Source organism: Chlamydotis macqueenii, chromosome 2 (genome assembly GCF_036417535.1).
Source record: "Chlamydotis macqueenii isolate bChlMac1 chromosome 2, bChlMac1.mat, whole genome shotgun sequence".
Taxonomy (NCBI): Eukaryota; Metazoa; Chordata; class Aves; order Otidiformes; family Otididae; genus Chlamydotis; species Chlamydotis macqueenii.
Window position 1 is genome coordinate 115,698,390 of NC_141557.1, and position 18,059 is coordinate 115,716,448.

At 38.4% G+C, this 18,059-nt stretch overlaps 1 protein-coding gene across 1 annotated transcript in view; it reads right to left on the reverse strand.

Annotated features, from left to right (window-relative positions):
• The window catches only part of CDH2 (cadherin 2), a 120,452-nt gene that overhangs the window by 19,618 nt on the left and 82,775 nt on the right, over positions 1 to 18,059 (reverse strand). Inside the window, exons 6-14 of the mRNA XM_086740761.1 lie at positions 16,234 to 16,378; positions 14,996 to 15,168; positions 10,406 to 10,543; positions 9,857 to 10,042; positions 7,363 to 7,619; positions 5,762 to 5,904; positions 4,368 to 4,601; positions 3,816 to 4,049; positions 1,919 to 2,058 (exon numbers count right to left, since the gene is read on the reverse strand). Coding sequence (XP_086596887.1) covers positions 1,919 to 2,058; positions 3,816 to 4,049; positions 4,368 to 4,601; positions 5,762 to 5,904; positions 7,363 to 7,619; positions 9,857 to 10,042; positions 10,406 to 10,543; positions 14,996 to 15,168; positions 16,234 to 16,378 — 1,650 coding nt within the window. The remainder of the gene's footprint in view (positions 1 to 1,918; positions 2,059 to 3,815; positions 4,050 to 4,367; positions 4,602 to 5,761; positions 5,905 to 7,362; positions 7,620 to 9,856; positions 10,043 to 10,405; positions 10,544 to 14,995; positions 15,169 to 16,233; positions 16,379 to 18,059) is intronic.

The following is an 18,059-nucleotide window of genomic DNA, read 5'->3' on the forward strand; positions in this document are numbered from 1 at the left end:
GTAACAATAATGCTTAAAAGTTTCAGATCTGCAGCAGGCAGATCAGTTTCAGGCTGAGAGAGTTGGGGCTGTTCAGCCTGGAGAAGAGGAGGCTCCAGGGAGACCTTATAGCAGTCTTCCAGTACCTCAAGGAGGCTTATAAGAAAGATGGAGAGGCTGTTCAGTAGGATCTGTTGTGACAGGATGAGGGGTAATGGTCTCAAAATAGAGGGAGGTAGATTTAGATTAGATAGTAGGAAAAAAATTTTTACAATGAGGGTTGTGGAACACTGGAACAGATTGCCCAGAGAGGTGGTGGATGCCCCGTCTCCGGAAACGTTCAAGGACAGGTTGGATGAGGCTCTGAGCAACCTGATCTGGTTGGAGATGTCCCTGCTTCTTGCAGGGGGGTTGGACTAGGTGACCTTTGAAGGTCCCTTCCAACTCTAACCATTCTATGATTCTATCATCTCTCCCAACACTACTCTAGCATCACCTATGACTTCCCAATGAAAAGTACATACTCTCAGAACCTTACTGACTCTGTCCCGAGGGTTGTGAAGACAATAATTAAATACCAAAACCACAAAAATTGCCACACAGATCCTACAGAGAGTTGTGGGTGAACACAAGCTGGGGATATGCAAACTGGAAAATTAGTTCTCACAGGACTAAGTTTTCTTCATGTTTTTTTTTTTTAAGCTTGTTACTCTTCTGTGCAATAACAGATGCACAAACAGGATGCAATTCTTGTCCTCAAACTATCTGTATACATACACAGACTCAAAGAGTTGTCTTCAACTTATTCAGTAACATATGCAATTTTCCAAAACTGCACAAACTGAAGTTTCCTTTGCAAATTGCTTATAAAAGAAAGTTAATGCAGAAAAGCTAGGAAGCAGGAACAGTACTTAGGGAAACGCAGGAAGCGTGGAAATTACTAAGGGGAACACAAATTTCAGACAAACAAACAAACGAGCAGAGGGAAGCTATAAATGTCTGCACCAGTGAAGGGAGACACTTTTCAGATAACTCAAGTGCCAGATGACTGTGACTGAAGATATGTGGAAGAATTACACTTAATTTTTCAAGGCTTTTTACTGGAAAATTTCTTAGGGTCTATTATATGCACTGTTCCCTTTGTAATTATTACACTTGCTTCTACCACTAATAACATGCATAAATTTACTGTTTGTCATGTTCATAAAGCACTTAATAAACCTCCTCTGAAGGAAGGAAATCACACTGCTTGGAACTTCACTAACTTGGAGAAAGAGGGAAAAAGAAGCTATTCTTAGCACATACACATCACTCCTAGGTTTCTGACATATCAGCAGTAGTTCAACCAGAGGTGACGTGAGAGTAAATGCATATGGCACCTGCCTGGAAAGGTATCTGAATAAACACAGATGTGCCCTGACAGCTACTTGAAACATAAATACTTTCCAAGTTGAAATCCCAGTAGTGGCCAATCTGTCAATAGCCAACATTACGGTATATCTAGGAAGGCATTCACCCACTGCTAAAGAAGTCATATTTGGAATAGACTACACTAGGCACTCTGTACTGGGGATTCTGTACAACAGGATCTTAGATAAGGAGTGAAGAAGGTTTACAGACTGCAGTAAGAGTGGATGTTAATTTTAATCTAAACGTTAACAGCCTTAGTTGAAATATGATCAGAATGTTGTGACTGTAAGTGGACAAGATACTGGTGCTACATCTCATTCAAAAGGCAAGCAACTGGAATTTCTCAAATTGCAGAAAACAACATGAGAAAGCAATGTTATATTTTAGGTCTTTAAAACATTACTTATTGCTTTCAGTATTTAATGCAAAAATTAGCTACCTATCTCATAATGTGTCAACGAAAACAAAATAGATAAAAGTGCAGAGTGAAGTGCAAATCTATACATAAAAGCCATTAATCATTCCTCACCTGATCTTCTTCTCCACCACCTTCTTCATCGTATTTTAGAATGTTGTCCCTCACATCATCTTCTGGATCAATCAAGAGCTGCTTTGCCTGACGCTCTTTATCACGGCGTTTCATCCATACCACGAACATTAAAACTAAAACTACATTGCAAAAAGGGAAGAGACAAAATCACATCTTGATTCTGAAGTACAGCCACAGAAAATTGTACAAATTTGACACCAGGATTAAAAAAAAAAAGAAAAAGCCAAGAAAATTGGCTTTGACTGTTCTGGATGAAGGTTTGGTTTTGTTTTTTTTTTTTTTAAATAGAAATTTTCATAGAAGGCAGCTTAAGCAAGAGATGTTTAAACTCATGCTACTATAGGCACTTTGATTTGGAAATCAATCACATATTCAAGGTCATAAGTCACAAATCTATTCCACATCTGCAAAATAAACTTGTCATGAAAAGAAGTAAGAAAGACGAAGCTTCACAAACCACTGGATTCAGGAGAATCTCTCCAGTATCAGCAAGAATTCTAAAAGATTATATTATTCATATTTTTTCTGCTATGTCCCAAGAATATATAGCCATTTATAGAGTTTAAGTAATTCTGATGATCATCCAGCTTAGGCCATTTTGGCATATGGCTCAGCAGTATTGCTGCCTAAGTTTAGATTTATGTTTAGAAACAAGATGAATAAAGTTGAGAAAAACAGTGGCATTTAAAGTTATACATATTTAATCTTTAATCTTAATTTCAAGTTATACTGTTTGTTTACAAACTAAAGCTGTTACATAAAACTGAACAAGAAGTAAAACACAGTAAGTATGAGTAAATGAATTTCTAATACAACAGGCACGTTTCCAGTTCCAACCATCTTCATGGAAAGAAATTCCAATGTATCTACAATGTCAATATATGAAGAACATCTTAAAGGCCTTGATAGTTTCAGTAAGGCTCTGTTAATTCATTACCTAACATTTTAAGAGTATCTTGTACCAGGAAAATAATTGTACTGTGCTTGTGTACAGCACAGTACAATTATTGATAGTTTCAATAAGGCTCTGTTAATTCATTACCTAACATTTTAAGAGTATCTTATATCAGGAAAATAATTGTACTGTGCTTGTGTAAAGCCATGGGCTCCTTTCCACCATTTTGTATGTTCTGGAGTGGTGCACAGTATACTCTGAACAGGTTAATCCCCTCCTTGTGTTCCACCACAATCAGAAATCAGTTAACCATAATGTGTAGGAGAGCTAAAATCTAATTTACTACACTGGACAGACACTCAGTCATGATGTTTAGTCATTTCCCTTACTGAATGGACTTGACACAAAAATAAAATACTAGCACAGTTTTATGTAGTACTTAAACACACATACATATCTCTGCTCCTGCATGGCTGCCTGCTTGTCGGGCCTTATATGAAGGGCTGTGATATATTACTTTCCAAAATCATCAAATAGCCTACTTCCATTAATCTGAATCACAATAGTAGTAACACCAGAGCATTCCTTAAAGGCACCGTTATCTGCTGTGGGTGGTGTCAAATCACACAGTACCAGCAGCACAAGAGAGACTACATGTATGGAGCCTAATCGCATCTTCAATCTGGTCACTCACTGATCTAACATAGCAAGTGCCCACAGGCACAGATGGAAAACTGCTTTCACAAACCCACTGTGGAGCTTGACTGCCCTCCAAGTGCTAGTTATGATCTATCTCACAGACTCCTAATCCTTTACCATCAGAAAGTTTTCATACTTGTCCACAACAGTAAACTAAGCAGCAACAATTCTTGGACTTCAGTCTTTAATCACTCTCCCATCTTTCTCAAGGTATGTGTGACTAAAACATAACATGGTACATGCAAAACAGAAGAACTAGGATTAAGAGATCTGTCTACTTACTGAGCAAGATGATGATACAAAGCAGAATTGCAATGATGGCACCAGTGCCCAGCCCTGCGCCAACTATCCGGTCAACATCAGTGCAGTCTCCATTTATGTCACATTGGCAAACTTTTACTTTCAGCACAGAAGTGCTAGAAGCATGTGGGTTTCCAGAATCTGTAATTACTATGGGCACATCGTAGATACCAGCCTCCAGGAATCTGATCCTTAAAGAGAGCTGAGCATGATCACCTGTGTGTGAAAATAAGGCACTTGTTAAAAAGTGATGCACTGCTCATGTGGTTTTAAAACAGTATTGTTAAAAATGGCCCATCTTTGAGCTCCGCATTAACTTATTCTTCAACCCACTACATGACACTCAGGATAACATTCTGAATTACTGTGAACATCTTTACTTTCCAAAATTCCTTCTTCTTTGGGGAACTTACACAAAAGTGATTTCCTATTAACCAAATTCGGGTACGTTGCAAAATAACACTGAAGTAAAATACAGAAAAGTATATGCAATAGTTTCTTTAAAATAATTAAGACTTCTATAATGTTAATTACCACTAATTCGAACAATAGTCCAGTTCCTCTTAATACTAGCAGGTGTGTCAGGCAGCTCAAAGGCAAATGGTCCTGCATTTGGATCTATGTCAGGGTCTACAGCAGTGATGTTAATAGCATTGGGCTGTAGCGTTTCACAAGTTGTGGCTTCTTTCGGATTCACTTGGGGGGCATTATCATTGATGTCCAGCAGGTATATCTGAAGCGTGCCAGTTCCACTCATCGGGGGGATTCCTTAAAGAAAAGAAAATGGTATTGAGCCTGTTTCCAACTAGAAAGTTACTTAACGGGAGCTATACCAACACTTTTCTATTACCACATACATGTGTTCACCTCAGTTTTGCGATTCTGACTTTACCAAGCCAGTCTAACACTGTCACTGCACAAATTCTCATGTAGTCTGTCCTCATAAAAACTGCCCTACTTAGCAAAAATCAGCAAAGAAGTGCAGATCCACAGATCAGGGATCTAGCTACTTTGCTGTCTGGACAGGCTGTTCCTCTCCAGAGAGAGTCCGCATCAAATGCTTCAGAGAAAAAGGTGCAAAATTGGGATAGTTTATCCTCTGTATCTTTGAAGACTTATGATCACCCTTTACCACAAGTATGCTATTTAAATTCTTTCTAATACTGACTTCCAGCACACTAAATCTAGACATTCGTGCTATCCACATCAAATGTGTGATGATTCTGTAAACCTTGCTAAAGTCACACATTTACATGAACATGTGGCACTGAATCTCTCAGTATAATTAGCAGTAGTTCTCATTCCACTCCCACCCCCCTATAATCTTCCAGTTCCATTTAATTTTGTTCTCCAGAACAGAGCCAAAAGCATAGAATTGGTTGATCTAGTTTTGTTACACTGTATCAATTTGAAAAAAAAATTACTATTTTTCTTCTCTCCAAGATAAACAGCCCCAGAGTTTCAGTTTTCCCCTTATGTGAGAAGGTTTCTAACTGCACCTGTCCATCTTTCTGGCATCAGCTATGAACATCACGGCACTCCAGCCAAACTCAAAGGATTAGCTCTTGAGCAGAGACTGTTAATTGTCATTAACAAACTGACAATGAAAAGACACTTTTTCCTCTGCACTGTTGTAGCCTGAACATACCTCTTGTCCAACACATTAATCCCCATGAAGTCCACTGCATGATTTTCAGCTTTCTGTGAACTCAACGAATGTAACTAAGCCACTGCCTTTCTCCAGACTCACGGAACTATTTTTGAGCCCATTTCCCGAGTAGCTGGGAAACATATGAAGTCTAATACTAATACAGACTTCCAACTGGATGTATTCTAAACGTATCTTGTTTTCTGCCCCAGTAAAATTGAGCGCCATTCAACCACAGAGAAGAAAGCTTTTTGAAAACATATACAATGTTGATACATACCATTATCGGAAGCAAGAAACGTTGCATTATACATATTGTTTTGCACATATATTGACTCTCTGTCCAAAACAGCTGTAGTAGTTATTTGTCCAGTAACAGGGTCAATTTTCAGCCAGTTTGCAGGATCTGAAAGTTTTGAATACCTGTGTATTTGATCACAAAATGTGTTATTTATCTGCCAACATAAATACTGACAAGAAAGACAATATTAGGATTTTAATTTGTATTCTGAACATGTTTGGAATTTGGAAACAATATTTCAGAAAATTTCCATTTATTAAGCCTTGTTGTTAAAATTATTGAAAACACATATCAAAACCAGTCCTACATTTAGATTCTTGAAGTGCCCTGCCATGTAAGTTATCATGTAACAGGAGAAATCATAAAGTTAACGTAAACTGTGTAACATTCATATTCAGACTCAATTAAAACATTTCACTGAGAATCACAGAATCATAAAACAGTTTGGTTTCTTGCTTGTTCTATACCTACAGAGCTGCTCATACTAACTTTTATTTTATCAGAGGGCTGAGAGGAGGAGAGGAGTAACAACGGCTAAAGAGTGGTGAAGTAGCACTAACTCACATTATTCTAGCGCTTCCAATACCACTTAAAGTTAATTTTTAGAGGCCCTGGTTTTACTGCATGCTTCTCATCTTAATTTGAAAGAGGAGTGTCTTTCAAAACCATCCTTCTATCTGATAAATATGCCCTCTGACATGCATCAAGTGCAAATTATCTTAGGTCATTAAAAATGCATATATCCTTAAGTCCTCATGCTACGATGTCTATGATGGTTATGTCCAGAAATGAGCAAAATATCAGCAACAGTTAACCAAAATAAAGAGAAGAGAAAAAAATGGTGAGAACTTTGATTTTTGAAAGGAAAAACACAAATTAAGTCCTGGAGTTTCCTCCATAGGAGCTAAAAAAGCTTCTGGATAAGCTAGGAACCTGAGTCCTGGCTCAAGGCTAGTCACTGTGCTTTGTAGTCAATGACCATGTTTTAAACGAGGTATGGGAAAGTATGCTTCAAGATTTCCATATTTTCTCCCTTTCACTGTTCTCATTTAGCATAATTTTACACATTAGACAAATTATGATCAAATTATGATCATAGCTGTCAGTACAAGAGTTCACAGGTAGACAACAGCACTTTGCATTGCTGGAAAATAAATTAGAAGAAAACCCTTAAGATTTGGCCAACAATATGACATGGTTTTGCTGCTGTGTCAAAATTATTGGTTAATTTGAGTTGCAAATTATCTTAGTTCGCACAAGCATGTGTTTGCTCTGACTGAATTTGTTGAGATGCCACATGCACTTTAACATATGTACATAACTTCATTACACCTTGATGAAGTGAGACTTAGCATTAGAAGATGATCCAGTTTATATTCTATGAATGCTGGTCAGGTCACCTTCTCTACAGTCAAAAATCCCTTTAGAGGGAACTGCACAAAAGCTACAGGACGTACTGGTATAGCTGTGTGTTGTGGTAAATGCAGTCACTTCATATGCAGCCTCTTTGCTCCCCACCCATTCTGTAACATGGATATTGCTTTACAATTGTTAAATAACTGCAAAACATTTATATGCACCTTAGAGAGGTTTGCTGCATATAACGATCTGGGTCCTGAGCAGTGAAAGTCGTCAACATGCTACCAGCAAGTAGCCCTTCTTCTTGACGCACAAGCTTAGGGTTTGGAACAAAATATGGGCTCTCATTCACATCAATAACTGTAATGGACACGGTTGCTGTTGACTGAGGAGGATGCTGTATCCCCTTAGCCAAAGGCACTTGATTTTCCGCAGCTACTGTAAGTATGAACATCCTGTTGGTCTCGAAGTCAATAGGCTGGGAAAAGCAAAGAGCAGAAAGTGTTAACATTTACTCACAACAGCGATGGACACACAATAATCCTTTTACTTTAAAGCACATTTTTAAACATTACTTGTACAGTTTATCTCAAAAATGAGCACAGAGTCTGAAGAGAATAAAATCAAGCTAACACCTCAACAGGAGACTGGGTTGGGTTTTGCTTAGCAGCAGTTTTAAAGTCAGAACGGCTAGAAACCTTGTTACACTTCGATTTAACTTACTCTGGTACTGCCACTAGTGGTAACTGAGGAAACAACTAGTTTCACCAGAAGATAATATAGAAACTCCCAGCTTGGTGTCAGGCACTCACATGAGCAGATGTGCCTCCTGAGGAGACAAACCTGCCACTCTCTATTATTAAGATGAACGTTTCCTTCCAACACGATCATGACCATACCTAGCCCCGAAGATCAGAGATTGCCATGCCCTTAATGTTTCCCTAGAAAGACTTTGTAATCCCAGCTAATCCCACTGCTAGTATACCTACAGCTCCCATCTTCACAGTTCAGACAACCTTTAGTTTGGGGATTTCCTCACTGAGCCAGAAGTCTAATTTAAGAAGTAAAACCAGTTTGAGGCTAGAGATCCTCTGCCATGTGGTACAGGGGTGAAGCATTCCCCATGACCTGATTCGCCTTTGCATTCTGTTACTTGCACTGATTCTAGACTTAAATGAACCCTGTACCTTACAGTGGCAGTTGGCACGTAACAGTATAAAGTCAGTGACAAAAGATAAACCAATCTTCATTACAGGTTGACAGATAACTCATTGCACTGCCAATAAAAACTCAGGCAGGCTTCCAGATCTTTCCATGTCTGGATTCTTAAAGGAGTGCTGCTGGCCAGACTGCAGAACTGCCATTTACCACTTCAGCCTGGTTTTCCTACGCTGCTTAAGAGTGTCTGATTTCAGATGGTATGGCTGGCCTCCTTCCGAACAGGTCCATCATTCCCTAGCATCTGCAGGAAAAAGTTCCTTTTCCAATGAGGCTCCCACATGCTGCTTCTCTGTTGTTAAACCAGGTCATGTGTGGCAAAGTACTCAGATACTCTGGCAGTAGAGGGGATAGAATTTGTTAAAAACAAATTTGTAAGTGAGCAAAACTATACCAAACAGACTAGGGATCTGGAATTTTAAGCTTGATTCTCTATATAATATTTTAGGTTAATCCAGCATTTTTAAAACTCACTTTTCCAGACATTTGTAATTTGATACCATTCTTAGATTTGAAAAAAGATGCCTATGTGCCTAATTACAAAGCCCAGACACTCACATAATTCTTGCTGGAAGATTACAGTGTGAAACTGGTACCTCTGGGGAAGTGCAGTTATAAAACAGACAGTTCTTTAAAAAACCCCAAAGCTACTGTGCATTACCACTTCGGTTGTACAAAAATGGTCCCTTTTTCTCATCTAGACACTGAAATTATTAAAAAAAAAAAAAAAAAAAGAGGAAAAGAATTGGGAGGGGGGGAAGGTGCATGCTTTAATCTCCAAATGGCAACAGTGGCATCTGACACTTGACTTTGTAAGTGGATCAGACACAACTCAGAGACGAGACACTTATCAGAGGGCCATGAGGAAAGAAGGCTACCGCCTGGCAGGTTTAATTATAGAACCACGTTGTTATTATCACTTGAAGTAAGTCACCCCTCAACATAGAGCTGTGCTGGCTAGAGAACGAAGACAGACAGGTTATTCCATAAAAGGTACTTAAACGAGGCTTTAAAAATAGCCAGTATTTAAAAGCCTCTTGTAGAAGTAGCCTCCCACCTGTCACTTTTCCCCCTCTGATTGTGCCTTGACTGCCTATATCTGTTCCTTAACAAGAACATGTTGACATAAAACCCACAGACAACAAGTGTGACTACTAATGGATGCCAGGAGGTAGGAAGCTGTTCGCTTACACTAGCAACAAATATTAAGTGTGTGCTTTTTCACAGACTAATTCCTATCTTTTGGCAAATAAAGCTTCAAAATCTGTCATTTTCAACAACCTAGTCTGATTTTTAAAACTGATCAGTTGGATTACTGATAGGATAAGCAAGGAAACGCTCCAAGAGACGGATGGCTTACTTCCACAAGACAGACGCTGCCCATCCATTTTACTTTCCAGACTCGTGCTGGCCTCAGGAGTTCACATTTTTCCCCTTCAATGTTCTCCCACTTCTTCCATCTCTGCTTAATTTTTTGAAGCACAAGGCATCTCTTACCTTCAGAACAGTCACCAGCCCATCATTGCTATTGGGATCGGTCAGGATGGTAAATCGACCTGTCGGGTCTCCTCCGGTCATTCGGTACATCGCATTCCACGCAGGCGTGTGGGGCTGATCTTTATCCGTTACCGTCAGATTTGCTACGATCACATCCACCCTGTTTTCCGGTACTTCCCCATAGAACTGCAAAAAAAACCAAGAAAACATTTTACCTCAGCTGCAGAAGCACAGGAAAGCCACGCCATACCGAACATTCATCAATGTTCAGCAGCACATCTCTCTCCTCTGCAGCTCTGACAATTTATCTAATGAAGTTTACCTCAGGCCACCCAGAAAACTGATGATTTGATTCCCCTGTCAGCTTTTGCCTTTTGGCCTAGGTATAATACGCATTCTAAGGTATATACATTCTGTATGTATTTCAATTCTGCCTGCCAGTACACTATTTAATAAGTAATAAATATTTACTGTCTGTGAATACAATGAGAGAAGCGGGGAATAGTTATAAATATGCACATCCTTCAGTTACTCCCACCCTGTACTTACAGTCATGGCGGTGAACTCTGGAGGATTGTCATTGACATCTGTCACAGTGATGACAGCAGTTGCTGTGTTTGAAAGACCATATGTTGGGTTTCCTTCCATGTCCGTAGCTTGAATTATTAATGTATATTGTTGTACTTTCTAAAACACAAAATGACACCAACATAAGTTTTAGACAAGACTAACATTACGGTAGGACAGCAGGTGTTTCCAAAATTGCACTTCGCTAAGCAATGGAGCCTATCATACTGTTTATTCTAGTTAGCATCACCCAAAATGACAGGAGCAAAGTTCGTGCCACAGAAATACAGCACCAGGTTGCATCTCACTCCATTGAACTACTGCTTGATTTTTCTTCGCTTATCGCTGAGACGAGGACAGGCTGCCTGCTTCCTACTCTCAAAATCAAAACCACTTTATAGAGTTAAGGCTGTTGTCACGGGTTTAACAACACTTTTCAAATAGGGAAAAAACAAGAGTGCAGTTTATACTAAAGCAGGTTAAGTCCTCAAAAGCATTTAAGAGAACTGAGCCAAGGCAGGTTTGTTGGCCAAATGGCCACAACTGCCAAGGTTTTCTTTCAGCAGAGCCCGAAGTACAAAACTACTGCTGCAACTTTGTTGCGATCGCTATGGAAACCTAGAATGTCAAGGCTAATGTCAAGAGACTAGTAAGGGCACTGGGAGAAAGGTGGAGGGAACAACCACACAGGCTATTTCCATAAACGTTAAACACCCCGTCCGAAGATGGCCGCAGCCTCCACCCCGCGCTGCACGTGCCCTCAGTAACGGCCCTCCGTGTTGCTGCTCTTCCATCACGGCTGGCGCGAAGCCAGGGCTCCCTCAAGGACAAGAAATGCCCAATGCAGAGCGGATCTCAGACTGGCTAGATGTTCAGAATAAAGTTGACAAGGTTGTATTCAGAAACGAAAAAAATAACTGGGAAGATGCTTTTTTGTGTAGAGCTGCTGAGAAGTCGATTTTAACTCATTAACGGTTTCTACCGTGAAATGCAAATATTGTGCACGCTTTTTCATTTACCAGTTCAGTTTCAAATTTAGCATTTCCTAGCTCAGAGAAAGCTAGGTGTTATCACTCGGTTCTTTCCATAAGAAAACGCACAAACAGAAGAAGCTCCTATTACTTTGAAATAACACTTTCATGAACAGTTTACTAACACTGGCAAAAACCTTCTGGTTAAATAAAAATACTTAAGGAAAAGCATATTTTTTTTTTCCACTCAGTACCTTATTTTCTCCCATTATTTAAAGACTGGGACTCTGACAGATGACTTCTCATTGAAAATTGTTTACAAAAAGGGACAATTCCACTCACAATGTCAAACTTCCTTTGAAACTTTGGCCAGACACTACGGCAGACATTAGAGATTTAATGGTTATGCACCCTCAGAAGCAGCAAATATGAGCCACTGAATAAAAAAAAGTTTTTAAAATAAGCTGTATGAATCTATCTCCCACTGAAAAAAATTTATGCTCATGTCCTCTTTCACAAAGGAACACTTACAACTACCCCAAATATGTATTACTGCATATGCATTCTTTTGAAAAAGCAAGACTAATATTATTTATACAGAAATGCAATATATATGTTTAATAATATATAAATATGTATACGAATTCTGGCTTGGAAAATATATTTGTAAAGTGACCTTCAAAAAGCTTAAATAAACATCATAAAGGTTTCCTTCATGACACCAAGAGAAGCAGTCACAAGGGAATCAAAGAAATACTTTTACCACTTTCATAAAAAAAAACCCAAAAACCACAACTTTACTTATTGTGAAGCAATAACACCTAGAGCAGTATTGAAGCAAATCCTGCAGCCAGGTGATTCTACATTATTGAAACAGTCGGTGCTTCTGATTCATCTGAGTCTTAACACATTGATCCCAAGAAGCAAATTTCATTAAGGAAATTCTGTTATTATTATTATATGGAGACTCGACTTCCATACTTCCATATTTAACTCCCACAGAAGCAGCACACTAGAAACTGCCCCCCAAAATGCCCCAAAGGACAGCGTATATGTGTTTTTGTTTGTTTTCCCCCCTTCCAGCACTCAGGGAAGATCAACTACTGGGAATGAAATTTCAGAAATCAACAAGCACACAACCTTGCAAGCATGGGGAAACTGGGGGAGGTGGCTCTCCTCTTTTAACTGCGAGTTGAGAAGGAGCCAGGAGTAAGCTGTGTAGTATGTGTCAGCAGCCTGCACAGAGACTTCACAGCAACACATCCAAAAACAAACTGGCAGCTTCAAGAAAGAACGCAGACCTCATCAGGTCACATCTTTCCACTTCAACACAGGCCAAATAAAAGAGCACTTCACTGAATTAACCTCACGTGAGTGAGACAGGAATGCCAGTGTGTAAATTTAAAGTACCCAGCCTGACTTCTTCAGCACCTCCAGCAGTAAGGCAGATGTTACAACGCTGAAGGGAATTCGACAACAATAGCAGAAGAAGTAAGAACAGCTGTATCTCGTGAAAGAGCATCTTTTGTGGTAGCAAGTGAAAGATTTCTTCTGCCTTTAGCCTCAACCTAAGCAACTCGCTCTCCTCCCGTGCGCGTTACCACAGATAATGCATTGTGCATATTAACCTAAAATGCTAGCAGATGAGGAGTGCTATCAGAGGAACCACTCGTTTTTTCTTGTTTTTGAATGTGTACAACACTTGTGCTCCCATAAATAATGGGTCACAAAATTTAAGAATTTTAAATTGTGTCTAGTATTTTATGAGTCTAATTAGAGTTTTACAAAGAGTCAAGGCTTAGAGAAAAGGGCAGAACGGCAGGAGAAGGTGGCCCAGCTGAGGTTCCTAGAGAGTAAGGATCCTTGTGCAACAAGGCATTCCCCAGCCCTCTGTCAGAAGACCTGCTTGATTCAGAACTGCCTTTTAAGAACCCTGGTCGTTTTAATTCAATTGACTTCCACTAAATGACTCAGGAAATGAAGGAAGCAGAACAATGCCTTGGGAAGGAAACCATTTTATCTCATATTAGTCTAATTTAATATTTGAATGATTTAACACTGATCATTAATATCCAACATGTGCAAGATATGTTTATAAATACTCATTTGGGTATCGGTACAGTGATTCATCAGGCAAACTGATGGCAAATGACAAGGCTTTCCCAACTGTTAATGCAAGGGTCTAAGCTCCACAGACAGCTGGCTTCTTCCAAGTTAAATCACTCTGGTACAGCTAGTCACCAAGTAATAAAACTCAGAGTTATTGCTATGTCCTTCTGAAAGTTCACCTGTCAAAGATGACCAGAGGATTTTAAAAACAAGGGCAAAGCTGCCCATCATTCTTCTAATTTAATAGGGCAATATTGTGAAGTTCAGAGTTTTCCTTTCCTCAAATCCATCCTCTTCAAAACCCACATAAATAGAATGAATGTTAATAAAACTTTACAAATTAATTGAGATCTCTAACAGTCTTTTTAGCTTTTTAAATCTTCTGATTGCCCCTTTCAAGCTGAAATTCATCAGAATATTAAAAGCCAACTCAGAACGTCAGAAAGCATTTTTGTTCTCCATTTTAAATTAAGTATAAGCAAACAGCTAAAAGCTGAACAGCAAATCCAGTTTTAAAAAACCTTCATTTAACGAGCTAAAATGAGGTTAGTAAAACAGAAGTTGAAATGATGTGTTGAAATAAGATTTGTTTGGATTTTATAGTTTGTTTATAAAATAATGCTTATCTGTTCTGAAGTTTTCAAGTGGTTCAAAAGCACAGTTAGTCCACGTGACAGATCTGAAGTTGGGAGGGAAATATTTTTCTTCCCACCTCACAGATGGGTGAACCAGAGCAGAGGATCTGGCATTCTGCTCCTCTGGTGGTGGGCACAGCGAAGAACGGCCTAGACAGAACAAGACTTACCCAGCAAGTAGCAGTGAATTATTGACAGTCAGAGATTTTTTTATTTTTTTTTTTAAGTTTCTGAATGTGTGTCCAGGCCTTGAGACAAGTCTCCGTCTATGCAGTTTCCAATACTGACTGGTTTATGTCTTAGAAATGTGCTTTTCAAATTTTAGAATTGGTAATATTTTTCCTATTTTATTTTAATATGTAAAATTCAGATTAGGGAGTTACTGCAAATTTAGCAACACAGCATCGAAAAGATTTGAAATATTTACCCTCTCTCTGTGAAAAGTAAGGAAGAGGACAGAGGGAGAACAGAAGCTCTTCTGGAGCTTCCAAAATAAATATATAGTCAATTCCATTTTCCTTCTACTCTTTGCTCAGCAAGAAGAAAGGGCTGGAGCTGAGTATCACGTCTCATCTCAGCACCCAAGCTGAGCACCTGAGGTCCTTATCTGCATCGCTCTGCTTTAGTGTGTACCCATTCCTTAAAAGCAAACAGACTTTCGAGACAAGATCCTTTCGATGACCCCATGGAACCAAGAGTGACTACACATACAGAGAGTGTGGGTCCAGTTTTCATTCCATGCCAAGGAAAAAGTTCAGATCGGAGAGGGAGAGAAGTATTTTTAAGTTACTAGCAAAAAATTTGCTGCTTCACAGTATCAAGTACAGCTCAGCCTATGGGATCAAGACCTGACATACCTCTCTGTCAAGCCCAGCTGCTACGGTGATAATGTCACCAGTCTCGTTGTTGATTGTAAACATGTTTGGAGAGGGACTGCTCGGGGCCTGTGACAAGATTCTGTATCTCAGCATCCCATTCTGTGCATTGGGATCATCAGCATCAATGGCAGTAACAGTCATCACGTAGGTTCCTAACAGCAGGATAAATAATTGATGTTATATAAACAGTTTACTCAGATTACACAAGATCACTTACAAGTAACGGTCAAAGCATGTATTTCTTTTGGTAAACTCTGCACATTCCTTCTCTTACTTAAAACAAACTGGTTAAATGAAAGACTGACCAACAGAGTAATTAAAATACATAAGAGGAGATAAAAATACTTTGTGTTTATAAAATATCAGATTTGCTTATAAGCGAAGAAGCTCTATAAACATTGAAATCCTACAATTCTGCCATAAATAACATTTCTGTAACAACAGAGCTCCTCATGTTTAGATAAAAATATTATTAATTGGGCCAAAGGAAATACACTTAATTTTCAGAATTGGTGCACATACCAGTAGTGATTGAAAAATCAATGTAAGTAATACTCTTTCAAAGGTCTTTGAGACTTATGTTCTTTCCATCTCAAATGCTAAGTCAACATTGCAAATAAAAAAAATACATTTTTTGTGCTAACCTTTCTAAAAAAAATTCATTTTGCTCTACTGACAAATTAAAAAGGTGGTTTCAGCCATAGCGCAAACTTTAATCAGAGCAGATTAGAATTTTAATGAGATGTGAACAACATTTAGAGTTTTCTCGAGAATTCAGATGAAACTATTTGATTTCAAATCTCAGTATTTCCAAAGCCTCTGAGATTCAGAACTAGAACTGAATCTGCTGATATTTCAGAAGTCTCTTATACCCTGAGCTGTCAACTAAATGAACGTCAATAGCTATCATGAACATAACTGTAAGAACTGTGACACTATAAATAGGATTTTCAAAAACAGGAACCAAAAAGTCATATTCTTAAAGACTTCTCTGTTTTAGTTTATGTAATACTTTCTTCTTTTGTAAATTAATCCTAACATGTTAAGAAGTGGATTAAAAATCAGGTGAAATAATAAGACAGTATCTGAGATTGTGCTCATCACACTAATAAGACACCTTTGAAAGTGTTACAAGCTGTGAAGGCACCCCCTTCATCACCTTCAAAATGTTAATGCGTACCTTTCCCCCTCACACACTCTGAAAACCGATGTATTACCTGGCTTTGATCCTTCAGGGACTGTCCCATTCCAAACCTGGTGTAAGAATTCAGGTCTATTGTCATTCATATCAATGACATTAATAACTATGTCAATAGGATTTTCCACCTGGTTTCCGTTTACATCCACTGCATGTGCTCTCAGCTGCAAAAATCATTAAAGTATTAGAATTTGCACAACATACAGGCACAAAAAGATAACAGTGACAGGAAGTTTCGAGCCAGACATTTTTAACCCAATGTATTTTGTTATCTCCACTGCTCCCTCATACAGACTATTTCAGTTTTCAGGTTGCTAATGGAACTGCTGTTCATACTTACAAACTATTCTAAGTTGCAGACTTACTACTTAGATTTACTGAAAATAATTTTCAATCATGTAGTTTTGATTAATACCAATGCTTACTGTCATATATAAATCTGTTTTTAATAATGACTGATAGAAAACAAAACTCTAGAAATACGCAGATTTATATTAAACAGTCACTTATTAACAATCCATAATGAATGCACAATGGCATCAGTTTCAAAAATCCAAAAATATGGATATTGAATAGACATGAATGCATAGGAAAATATAAAATATATAAAAATATAAAAAATATAGAATAGATTTGTGTTATCTGGAACACCAAGATAAGGTTCGTGATAAATCACTGTCAGTAAACACACTGAATTCCAGGCTAAAATTAAGCTAAAGTTTATGGACTGAGTTTCAAAGATACTGAGACACTTAAATTTAATGCCCTGATTGTCAAAAAGGACTGAGTAACTGCATTTGACAGTCAGGTTTACCTAAATCATCTGAAATTGGACAACTGAAAAAAAGGAACACAGTACCTTCTGCCAATATAAACCTATGTATCCAGGCCATAGCCTGTCAATTGCTAGGCAAAAGAGCAACTTTCTCCTATAGCAGTCCTGCTGAAGCCCATTATACACACACACACACACATAAATATGTCTTCTGGCTACAAACCTACTACGAAATAGTGAGAGGGCATTATTAACTCCCTGCTCTGGGAATGACTCATATAAATGTAAATTCCTAAGTTAGTAAATCTTGAATTGCCAATACCAAATTCTTATTAAAAATCTTATGGATGCCGGAGCTGTTGTGCTCTTGTGAGAGTCACTCCCCTCGCCTCCCCCCAGATGCCTCCGGCTGCATGCTCTGTTCGGGAGCAGCACTCCAAGGGCTTCCCGGAGAACCAGGCAAGGAACGTTTTAATCCACGACACGCGGGAAACACTCTCTATAACCTGAGTGACCTCTGTAACGATTTAGGCATAGTCTCTCAGAAGCACAGACAACTGTAGGTCACAGCCTGGTCTCTGCCTTTCCTTCAAACCTTTCTTTTCCTCTAATACTGGAATCCGTGGTCTACTTTGTCAATTTCTTTAGAGCAAAGAATATCATTTTCATAAGCTGACAGATCTAATTTACAATTCCATTAAAATGCTTAGATTTGTCCATGAAAATGAAAATTGGTAGGTTATTCTTCCCATCCATTTCTCAAATCACAGCTGCTGCAATTCTAATAGCAGTCACATCCTAATTTAAGTTGCTGAATTAAAAGTAAACTTTCGAAAAATATACAATACAGTGGTAACTGTGATCAATGGTCCGTATTTGAAATATAAGCTACAGTATCCATATTTCAATCTTTTACAATTACTTTATCTAAATAAATTTAATCACTGTTTATGTATGTTAATGTATTTAAGCTGCTTAAACATAGTAAGAGTTAGCCTTAGTGAGTAGGATAAATACAAATCTGCTATAGACTCTTCAAATTATATCTCATAGAAAACTAAATGCTGGCT